This window comes from Cibotium barometz, chromosome 26, assembly GCF_041138505.1.
Source record: "Cibotium barometz isolate CiBa-2024 chromosome 26, ASM4113850v1, whole genome shotgun sequence".
Classification (NCBI taxonomy): Eukaryota; Viridiplantae; Streptophyta; class Polypodiopsida; order Cyatheales; family Cibotiaceae; genus Cibotium; species Cibotium barometz.
This window is the reverse complement of record NC_141071.1, coordinates 36860943-36873076: the sequence shown is the minus strand read 5'-3', so window position 1 is coordinate 36873076 and position 12134 is coordinate 36860943. Positions and strand designations below refer to the sequence as shown.

At 39.8% G+C, this 12134-nt stretch overlaps 1 protein-coding gene across 1 annotated transcript; it reads right to left on the bottom strand.

The window, feature by feature from the left end:
* Positions 1–2539: 2539 nt before the first annotated feature.
* Positions 2540–3994, bottom strand: LOC147623919 (branched-chain-amino-acid aminotransferase-like protein 1). The gene is made up of 2 exons (XM_086820904.1): positions 3121–3994; positions 2540–2803 (listed from the first exon to the last, which is right to left on the bottom strand). Exons 1-2 carry the CDS (start codon positions 3831–3833, stop codon positions 2653–2655), a joined length of 864 nt encoding a protein of 287 aa, XP_086677030.1. The 5' UTR covers positions 3834–3994; the 3' UTR covers positions 2540–2652.
* Positions 3995–12134: the final 8140 nt, after the last annotated feature.

Genomic DNA, 12134 nt, shown 5'->3' with positions numbered 1-12134 from the left:
TACAAAGGGTATTTGGGACCCAATACTGTGTCCTCTTCTCCCTCTCTCTCTCTCTAGTTTCTACACATCTTCTTCTAAGTTGTGCAGTATCTTCGTCTCACGAATGATTGCTGAATTATGAGCATTAAAGTTACCGATTCTTTTGCATGTTACATCATCATTAGCCTCAGTAGAAGCATGTAGAAAAGGGGCCTGAAGGTCAACCCCTTAGGGGCAGATCAAGGCCCACCCATGTACAAGCATTTATCAATCTTTTGTACCATATATAAATACAAAAAACCCCTGACACCAGTCTCTCTTCTTCTATCTCATCTGTCTTAATCATGTGTTAATCATCATCAATGTCTTAATCAAGCTTAGGGCTATGGATTATTACAGCAAGGCTTCCACACATGCAACATTGGTATCAAAGCATTTAGGCTCAGCCACTAAGCATAGTCCCAAGGAAGGTGTCACAAGCACTCTACACTATAGTGCATGGTGACAAGATGGCTCATCATTAGTGCATCATTGTACTGTAGTAGGACCCTTTAGGATATGATTTTGTCGTATGTCATGGCCCCATTATAAGCCCCATTCTAGGATATGTCAGGTATGAGCTATGTAGGCCTTTCCTCAACCTTAGAGGGTTAGTCAGTCACTCAAGTTCCTTAATCCACTTGAAGAGAATCATTCATGCATTTAGAAGTCAGTAGTAGAAGCCTTAGTGTTTACATTAGTTCATGGTCTGCATTTTGTAGTGTACATATCTCTAAATCTCTCTCTCTCTCTCTCTCTCTCTCTCTCTCATCTCTTAAAGTGTGAAGTGATAAAGTGGATTGCTAAAACGACCCACAAAACTCAGGATACAGAAGGCGGTATGAGACTTTGTGTGATAGGATTCTACATCTACCCATAATTCCATTGCATCTTACAGAAGGTGCATAGTTCCAGCAGAAAAGATGCAGATGGAGTGTTCTAGAAATAAGCAAAGCCAAAGGAAGCATTCCCTGAGGGTCAATACCTCATTAAGCTCTCAGATCATTTCCAAAGGCCGAGCAACAGGCATGATCAGATCCGGTAGGTGACCCACCACTATGTCAAGGTTAAGTGCCATGGCTAATCTTCGACATGAACATTCTTAATCCCTGAGTTAGGTAGCAATTTAGCATCATCAGTAGCATCAAAAACATGAGCATCAGTAGTATTAGCTTCATCATCATCATCATTCTTAGCACCATCAGAGGTAAGCAACCTATAGTCGACAGCCATCGAGGGGGGTCCCAGATAGCACGCGTTTAAGCCTAGGCAGTGGCCAATTAATGGGATAGCATGTACCATGCAGCGCACCATTTAAAGGGATTCTGAATTCAGTATACATATATGCATAATTCTGAATTCAGCATTCCTTCAAGTGTTCATTCACTCATTCATCATTAGCATCAGTCTAAGTCATGTAGAAAGGGGCCACGGTCAACCCTATGGTGCTGACCATAGGCCTAAGTCATGTACAAGCATCAAAGCAACTTTTTTCTACCATATGAATAAAAGAAAACCCTGACACCCAATCTCTCTCTTCCTCTCTCTCCTATGTCTTAATCATATTTATTTAGCATCAATGTTCTTAATCAGGCTTAGAGATGTGGATCAGCACAGCAAGGCTTCCGTGCATGCAACATTAGGGGAAAGCAGACATGGGGACAATAGTTGAATAGATGCTCAGTTCTTCAGCAAGACTTGGAAGTGGAGATCAAAAGTGAAGGTGTTCATACAAAAATATTAGTGAAAGTCAAAGTCATTAAAATAAAAGGTCAAAGCCAGTAGCAGTTCACAGTGTCAGTAGTAGTCCAGGGAGAAAGGATGACAGATTGTCCATTTGTCATTAAGTTTAGTAGAAGGGAATGTCACGTGCACGCCCGTGCCATGGCTTGACCTTTGTTCTTGCAATCCTTGGCCAAATGACCCTTCTTTCCTCAAAAGTACACGTGACACCATCCTATCTTTTTCATTATAGCAAGTGCATGATCCTGTCCACTAGGAGGGAACCTTATCTTCTCCGTAGAAACAAGGACAGATGCCTCCTCCAAGAGGGAACCCATGTCCGTGGCAATCGCAAATCTCCACAAGCAAGCCTTTGTGCCACAAAAGATCTTAGTACTCCACCACCAATCTCCAAAACTTCTCGAGCAACAGCAGGAACCACGAGGAACAATCTGAGATAGCGAGTGGCTGAACAACAACAAAATAGTCCACAAAAGTCCTCTAAAAAACACCCACTAAGAGGGGAGGGAAGGTGGGAAAGAAGATGAACAGCAAGAGCCACTTGTCGGTCTACACCACAAGAGTGATGCACACCCAGATTTTGTGTGCAGGTTACACAAAGCCTAGTATGGCTTGAAGCAGGCACCCAATGGCAATACCAGCTAGCAGATGGGTGTAATACAAGTGCCTGTGAATTAGTGTTGGATAACAAGTGAGTGGAAAGCAGTTGCCAACCAGCTATCAGCACAATTTGTAGGATTGAAGCAACTCATGATTAAGTTCATTCTATGATCCAAGAGAGCGTAGGACTAAAATCCCGAGATTTTATTTTAAAATTATTCCTCTTCATCCACGGTCGAAGGCATACATGAATCTATCGAGGGTGGCAGGAACTTGGAGAGGTAGATTTTACTAGATTTTGAACTTGGAGAGGTAGTTGTAATGTGGCATGTTGTGCTGGATGGTATCATAAACAACCTGAGGAAGCCCATATTGGTCAAGTTTGTCATGGCTAATCTTGGGCTGAAGTAGCTTACCAAATCCCGTGCTTTCCTGCGCATCCCTGCAGCATGTAGAGTAAAGACGTTAAGGCCGTATAGGGTGCAATGGAGATCAAACATAAAGAAGAAGGTTACTCATTATGTGTGCGTGCTACTGTGGCCATGGAAACTCCTAACTGTGCAGTTCAATATTTATCACAATCTATCTGTTTGTGTCTTATGCATGCGGTCCCTACACATGTAAATAAGACACAGGTATTACAATACGCGTGCGAGGCGATATGCATGCGTGCATGTGTGTGTGTGTGTGTATAAGAGAGAGAGAGAGAGAGAGAGAGAGAGAGAGAGAGAGAAACACGAGAGTTTTGATGTTACTGACTTATGAAAGCCCTTCCACTTATCAAATGCAGGTATCCTTTTGGCCTCCCAGTGGAGCATGCTATCTCGGAACTCCACCCCTACATGGTTACAGTAGAGCTTCATGATCTTGCGTGGATCATCCATCAGATCTTCCGCAGTGATGAGCAATGGAGTCTCCCCTGTTAATCTACCTATGTAGTCGAAAAGAATCCTCGACTCCGAGTAGCCAGCCTCCTCCGGATCATAAAAGAGGAAGCCAGTCTCTTCACAGGCTTGCCCCACACACATCCTCCAATAAGAGGGCACACTAGACTGTGGGTTTCTTATCAAGAACGTGTGCTTCATTTTCATAAGCTTCTGCATGGGAAGGGTGGTGGGGTTATCTTCTTCAATGGGGGGCTTTGATGGGGGCAAGACTATGTACTGAGCCATGTCCTTGACAAAAGCTCGCTTCATAGAGCCCCCACATGCGATCCCTGCAGGCCCTGCAGCATCATGATATTGTAGAACCTCATGCAGCACCTGGATGTACGTAGAAGTATTGAAAGTCGAGGCTATATACTTGAACCGAGTGGATAGAGGCTCTACCCCAAAGTAGAAAGGATCTCCAAAGGGCTCATGATAACAAACAAAGTCATCTTCTCTTTGGAGAAAAGCTCTCTCAAAAGCAGTGGACAGAGACCTCGGGTGGCACCATAGAAACACAGGGGCTGATGAGGACATGGAACCCATCGCATATCACAAAGCAACTACGACAATGAAACAAAATGCAGCTGAGCGTGATGATTCGAGAAGAAATGCGTGCAGGAGCTGGTAGCTGTAGTGCACACGGGAGGGGAGGTGGAAATTAAACTGATTTCTGCGGCTTTATGAAAGCACCCAGGGAAAAAAGCAAATGCTTGCAGGACCTGGCTACTGCAGCTTTAAGAGCGTGGATGCATAGCTAGCTGTAGTGCACACTGCTGTGCTGATCCGGGGGGGACTGCTTTCTGCTGCTTTATAAAAGCACATGCAGGCTGTTGCTACTTTAGCTGCATGCTGCAGTCTCCTGCACTGATAGTGCAGATTGCTGTACTGATATCTTAGCTGCATAGCATGATAACACGCTGCTGCAGCTTCCTGCACTAATTTTTGCAGGTGCGCTTCTATTTTTTTGGCTGCATAGACATTAGTAAGATAGAGTTCAAGCACAGGCCAATTTTGAATGACAAATTTTGATCCATTTTTCATTAGATGTACTTCAATTTTTGTCCTTGAAAGGGTACAATACTACAAGTGTGCACAATTTGTTCAATGTTTTTGACAGGATATATCGAGATGTGACTTTCCACGGTGTGTGAGTAGTGTTTATTTCACCCCAAAAAAAAGAAAAAGAAAAAGTGCGAGAATAGTGTTTAATAGTCATGTAAACTTTGGATGCACTTCAACTTTGATCAATTTTGATGCACTTCAACTTTCAAGGTTTAATACTCATGTCATCTATCTCACACTCCGTCATCTCACAGTTCATCCCAGTGAGATGATGGAGTGTGAGATAGATGACATGACGGAGTGTGAGTCGTGTCAGTAGATGATGATAAGTGCGTGAGAGAGAGAGAGAGAGAGACATAGGGAGAGGGGACAGATTGTGAGGGGGAGAGAGGGGATGACATGCTGTCAGGGAGATGACATATAGCGTGTGTGTTCATGCATGCATAAGAGAGAGAGAGAGAGAGAGAGAGAGAGAGAGAGAGAGAGAGACAATACGTCTCACACTTCTTGGAAGGGAACGATAACTTTGGCACAATGCCAAATTGTCGTGGGTGAGTATTTAGTTAATTGATTGGATAGTAGTCAAGTGTGACTACAATACACCCATTGCTTAAGAGAGAGTGTTGAAACATATAACTAATTGGCTTATTTGGTTGAATGTGTGAACTGTCAAAGTCACGCAGCAACAGCATGCACACCACCCTAGGGCACTGAGCAACATCGGTGGTGGGCTGGGCTCCCATCTCCTAGCCGTTGCTCCCCCCCCCCTCCCCCCGAAAAACCCAACTGGAGGAGATATCTACGACAAGGTGCCACCACACCCTATATATGGCTCTTCGACTTCCCATGCTCTTGCATATGGGATAATCCACCACAACTTCTAGTCATGCGAGAGAATTGCCACCTCCAACACCCTCCATCAATTCGAGCACCTCGATCAAACAGAGGTTAGGACCGCCCAAGAACACACAAACCGAGCTCTGATACCATGTCAAAGTCATGCAACAACAGCACGCACACCACCCTAGGGCACTGAGCAACGTCGGTGGCTAGGCTCCCATCTCCTAGCCGTTGCTCCCCCCCAAAAATCCAACCGGAGGTAGATATCTATGACAAGGTGCCACCACACCCTATATAGGGTGCCACCACACCCTATATATGGCTCTTTGACTTCCCATGGTTTTGCATATGGGATAATCCACTACAACTTCTAGTCATGCGATAACTCGAGAGTAGCTACAGGAATTGCCACCTCCAACATGAACACACCTTAGAGATGCAAGATATTATCTTGTGTGCTATGGAAGATATTGTGTGAATAGTGAGAGACATATGAAATAATATAGAAAAGGGATTGCCTTATGGCATGACACATGTAAAGGAGATTGGGCTAGAGGCTATCTATATTAGAAGCCTCCAATTGTATGGTTTACAACACATTGCAATAGAGATTGAGTTGTTAACTAAGTAATTAATTAAACTCTTCTTATTGTTTACTCTCTTGAATTTAGAAAATTATGTAGATTAGAGTTCTATAAAATTAAGGTTTTGAGGGGCCAATCAAATTCATCCAAATGTGTGGAGAAGATAAATAGAAGAAATAAAGAAAATGCCCCCAAAAATGAGTAAATACTCACATAAGATGAAGAGTGGTGGACTAAGGACCACCAAAGGAATTAAAAAAAATAGATTTTTGACACCTCAAAATGGGAATTCCCCCCGCTCATGAATGAGGTGCCTACTTCACATGTGTAATGGAGTTTTAAATCATCAAAAATTGAGATATTTCATCTCTCCTCTCTCCTAATTCAAGTCTAGTTCCAAAAAGTAAGCTAAACTGACCTAAAAATGGTCAAAAATTGACCAAACTGATCTGAAAAATTCTAGAATCACTTTGCTTGGTTAGGAGCTCACTTTTTCCTACAAATAGAAGCCTCCCCCTTTGTTGAAGCTTAATAGTGTTTTATGCACTGTTACTCTACTCCACCCCAGAGTCAAGAACTATGAATTTCTTAATAATTCATTAAGTTTTGACCATTCCCTCTTCTAAAGAATTGGTGGCCATTCTTGTTGCAAACAAGAGTAGATCCCTCAAACCATCAAGCCAAAGGAAAGCTCCCAGAATTCTTGTAAGTTAGTAATTTTACCTTTTCTTTATTCTTTTAATGGTTTTTCTAATCTTGTTTTGTTTAAATTGAAAACTCTGATGCTATGCCTTGCTGGAAAGGCTTTCCCCCTCTCTCATTCTTAAATTCATCCCTTCTTTATCTAGTTAAGTAATCTAATTGTTGGCATTAAACTTTTCATATTGTTTCTCTTTTAAAAGTGAAATTTGATTAGTTTAGAGTGCTTAAAATCAATTGGGGGATAATTTTAAGTAATTTTAAGTTAGAAAAAATTAAAAAATGGTCAGCCATACAAAGGAGGTTATGGCAAAATTTTCTAAAAATTGGTGAAATAAGTTTTATCTTTTATTATCCAAAAAAGAGTAATCCCCACCAATTTTTATTTCAAAAGAGTTATTTTCATCAATTTTTATTTTATGCATAGAAAGATGCATAAAGAAATTATTTTTATTTCAAAAGAGTTATTTTCATCAATTTTCATTTTATGCATAGAAAGATGCATAAAGAAATTATTTTTATTTCAAAAGAGTTATTCTCATCAATTTTCATTTTATGCATAGAAAGGTGCATAAAGAATTTATTTTTATTTCAAAAGAGTTATTCTCATCAATTTTCATTTTATGCATATAGAAAGGTGCATAAAGAATTTATTTTTATTTCATAAGAGTTATTCTCATCAATTTTGATTTCATGCATAGAATGATGCATAAAGAAATTTATTTTTATTTCAAAAGAGTTATTCTCATTAAAATTGAATTTATGCATAGACAGATGCATAAAAGATTTATTTTTATTTCGAAAGTGTTATTCTCCTTAAAATTGAAATTATGTAAAGAATCTTTATATAAAAAAATAAGGATTCTCTTGTATTCTAAGAATGGATGTGATGAGATGGGATGTGAATAAGATAGATGAGAATGAATAGAGAATAGATGTGATGAAAATTGAAGTAATGAGAATGAGAGGTAGATAGATGGGATGATATGTGATATGAATCAAATAGATGAGAATGATATGTGATATGAATCAAATAGATGAGAATGAATGGATGGATAGATGTGATGAGAATGAGAGGTAAATAGATGTGATGAGATGGGATGCGAATCAGATAGATGGGAGAATGAATGGATGGATGGATGTGGATGTATGTGAAGAATAGAAGTGGATGTATGCTAAAGAATGGATGTGGATGGGTGTATGTGAAAGGATAGATGTGGATGTGTATGTGATAAGTATGGATGTGGATGTATGTGAAGAATAGAAGTGGATGTATGTTAAAGAATGGATGTGCCTTGTCCTTAATTATATGGCCCAAGGCCAATGAGGTGATAGCTCAAGTGGTAAAGGTACTTGCCTACTAGAATAAGAGGACATTGGTTCAAAACCCTACAAGGTATACACTACAACTAGATAAGAGCCAACAAGCGGTCCTACTAGTAGCGAGATAAATGACACATCCTGAAAAGTGCCGATTGCCAGTAGGATCACTGGTAAACCAGCGAAGTTACCAACGATATTTTCGTTGGTAAAAGCATTGGTTATACTAGTGAAAATTAAAAAAGAATTTACAAAATCAATAGCTTAGTCTCCCACATACATGAAGCCCTATATCTAATCCTACTTACTTATGAAAAATGACATTAAATAAGAAACCCCAAATTGATTAAGCACATGGTTAGTAAACTTACCTTCATCAATGAGAGGAGGAGATACCTACAAAACCAAGAAACAAGCAAAAAAAGTGGCTAGTTCCTTCTACCCTTTTAGATTAAAAACCCTAGTTTCTAATCCTACATACATGAATACACTAATATTCATTAAGAAAATTATTAATGAATAAAAACTTTAATTATCATAAGAGGTGTGGGAGAGAGATGATTGTATGACAAGGAAAGGTAGAGGAAGAAGCATGAGGGATGAAGGAAGGGGGATATGAGAGAGAGAGAGAGAGAAAGAGAGAGAGGGAAAAGAGGTTGAGAAGGAGAGAGTAAGATAGAGGAAGAAGCATGAGGGAGGAAGCAAGAGGAGATGGAAGAGAGAGAGAGAGAGAGAGAGAGAGAGAGAGAGAGAGAGAGAGAGAAATGAAATGATATATTAACGTCTCTAAGAGGCCATAGTGGCCTATGAGACCAAAACTGAGAGTACATCTGAAGTTGGTGTCTCATCAAAGAGAACAAGACTAAAAAGTACAATAAACTGATTGTCCTACAGTTATAAGAACAAAACTGCAAGACTCCGAGATGATACTGAGTAGAAAATATTGGAAAATACTGGAAAATGTATATCAGGTAGATCCGTGTATGCTGATCAGTTGAATTGTTGCCCTCTCCTTAGATCAAGTATCTCCGCCATGGGGCTGTCTAGAATGGAGAGGTCGTAGAAGAGAGAGAGAGAGAGAGAGAGAGAGAGAGAGAGAGAGAGAGAGAAGGATAGAGAGAGAGTATGGAGCTTGGAGTGGAGGGAGGAAGTTTCGGTTGTTGCTTTGCTGACAGCAAAACATAGATGAACAAAAGGGGGGGGGAGTTAGGGGTATGTTATGACACGAGCCAGGTGCCCAATTTTTAAACATTGGTACAAACACTGGTACAAGCACTAGTTACCAATGAAATTACTAGCGATCATCAAAATGTTGGTGGATCACTAGTACACTATCATTCCCTTGTAGTGTATAGGGCCCAAGGCCAATGAGGTGGTAGCTGAAGTGTTGGTCTTAGACTAAGAGGCCATGGGTTCAAAACCCCACAAGGTGCTTCCTCAGTGAGGCATTGCCTACGCGCGGATAAAAAGTGCCTAAGGGCGATGAAAAATGATAACTACGAGAGGATCTTAGGCCTAAGGCTAGTTAGAAAGCAAAAAAGAAAAAACATATGTAGTGTCCAAATAGGCATTACGAGTTTGAATAATCTACCAAGACTATTAATATTTTAGGCTCCCCTAGGCAAGTGGTAGGGTTGGTTGGGTCATGTTACAGTTGATCATCGTAAGCAAAATCATGTATACTACCCCTACAAAGTTAAAACATGACTAGGTGACTTGTTTTTTTAGCAGTAATATAGCAAAGAACACAAAGCATTCAATATTTATAAAATATATTGAGTTCTATGTACTAAGGATGTAATTTTAGAAAATTATATATATAATTTTGAAGAGTTTATTAATTTAGATTTTGTAAAAAATAATAAAAAGTACCAAATAAACGTGTTTTATTAGCTTAATAGTAGTATGTTTGGGATGCTACTTTTGGGTCTGCTTTAGCATACAAGGCTATATAGAGACCCATCATACATCTTTAATTCTTGGACACCCTTGTAACTTTTGTATATATAACCTCCATCTCATTAGTTAATATTAAAGGTCCTTTCATTGGTGGGAGGTAGAAGCCATCTATTATTGTCATCATTATAGTAGCAATCTAGTATTTTTCTTCATCTATGCTCATTTTCAAGTTGTGATAAGCTTTTCCCATGGAAGATCTTGGTATTTTGTGTGCATCCTAATCTACCATTCATTATAGGTTTCACAACCATAACTTTACATAAACATACTCCTAAATTCATTCCCACACATTTCCTTTGATAGGCATGACAAAGTTGAGTTATTTCCAAGACAAAACACTCTTCAAGCATAATACTTTTCAAGGTAAGGTGGAGTTTTATGATGTGACATTGGCTTTGGCCCAAGCCAACATGGTGTCTTTGGTGCAAAGTGATGACTTTGCCTCAAATTATGAGCACAAAAGTTCTTAAAGCCAAGTTGGTTTTATTATGAGACTTGGGCTTTGGCCCCAAATTATGACTTTGGTGCAAAGTAGCACAAATTATTTCAAAGCAAGATTTGCCAAATCTGGCTTTGGTGCGAAGTGGTGTCTTTGGTGCAAAGAAAAATATTGTCATGAATTCCCAACACTCGTTTTTCTCAAAACAACCTTAATATATTGGTTTTAGATTGAGAATCTTAAAGTTTAACATAAAAAGCTTAAGATTTTAAAGACCTTTACCACATATATAGAGTTTTATCAATTGCATATGCACTAAACTCAAGTCTCTTTTCACCTCGAGGCTTGGCCCTTAACTTATGGGCCCTCCATTTCCACATGGCCTCCCAAGAAAATGTGCAAAGAGTAGTGCAAAGAAACATGGTAAATAATTCTCAAAGTAAATTTTTAATAAATGAAAGGAAGCCGAGCTCATGTGCATCAAATTCCAATGTAATGACAAAAGAGAGCAATTTTTTAATGTAATGAAGGAAAGGTACTAAGGGAGAACATGAGGGAAGAGACAAGGGGACAAGAAGGTATTCACTAAGATGAGCATTGAAAAACGGTCTAGAAAAGGGGAGAACAAGGAGAATAGGCGTGTTGGGAGACAAGGGTGCACATAAGAAGGTGTTAGAACTTAGAAGTTCATGTTGTTGCAATTAAGGAGACAAGGTGAATTTCAATATAATTTGGATTTTTGTTTGCGCCCTTAATAATTAAAAAGCCCATGCATAAATAAATAGAAATTGCTTGAGTAGACGTAGGCACCAATGAAAAGTTATGTGCAATGGCGCTCATTGCACAATCAATGGGCATTCTTCTTTTCCATGATATGAATTAATAGCCGCTCTCTCTTATATAATGAATATTATTTATTTATCAATGGGCAATGGGCATTCTCCCTTATATAATGAAGTACAATGTTCTTATCTCTTCAAGTGGTGTCTTGATTAGAAGAGCTACATAGTTGTCATCCCTCGTATTGTGCTATGCTACTCTTGCTTCTTTAGCTCTAAGGCCTTAATGACAATGCATTAGGTCCATAAGGCCTTGGAGGATCTGTGGTCTATCCATTTTGAGAAAATCTTGTAGTAGTAGGATGGTCTATCCATTTTGAGAAAATCTTCTAGTAGCATGGTCTATGCATTTTGAGAAAGTCTTTTGTGGCACCACTTTTTTTTTTATACTTGTGGCACAATATACATATAATGGATCAGTTGATGTATAGTATAAGGCTTAGGATAATGAGAAGTAGTAATCCCATGCTCCTTATATCAATAATGGGGGTTGTGTTGGTGCCACTCTTGATATACATCTCAGGAGTGTCCCCCATGGATTATCTTCTTGTAGGTTTTGAGGGTGTGCATGGATTTATTGAAAGCCTCAGTGGCTCGCCTTTTGGCAACTTCCTGCTTGTGAACTTGACAGTAGCAACAATCCTCATGAGGAGCTCCTCTCACGCAGCAAAGGGTGATGAGCCTCCTCGCTATTCTGCATGTGGGATAATTGAGCCAAGTGGGTGCAATGGGGCTGCCTCCTCTGCACACACTACAACAGAGAAATCATCCACAATCATGATTCAGATGCACAGCAGCTTGGCCGCAGTAGAAGAGCAGGTCCCCTCACCCCCCTTTCCTTTGAAAAGCCCTCAAAAAGAGCCCTCCACCATGATCATCACCACCATGACTGATGAGGAGCTTCACATGCGAGTGGAGGCCTTCATCACCAACTTTTACAAGCACATCAGGCTCGAGAGAGAAACAATGCAATAAGAACCACTTAAATCGCTCAAATTTCTTTGTATCATGGATGTAAATTACTCACCCACTCTCGTTTTGTCTATGCTTTGTGGACCTTATGGGACACCTTTACAATAAAGTTATAAAAAACCTTCAAAAG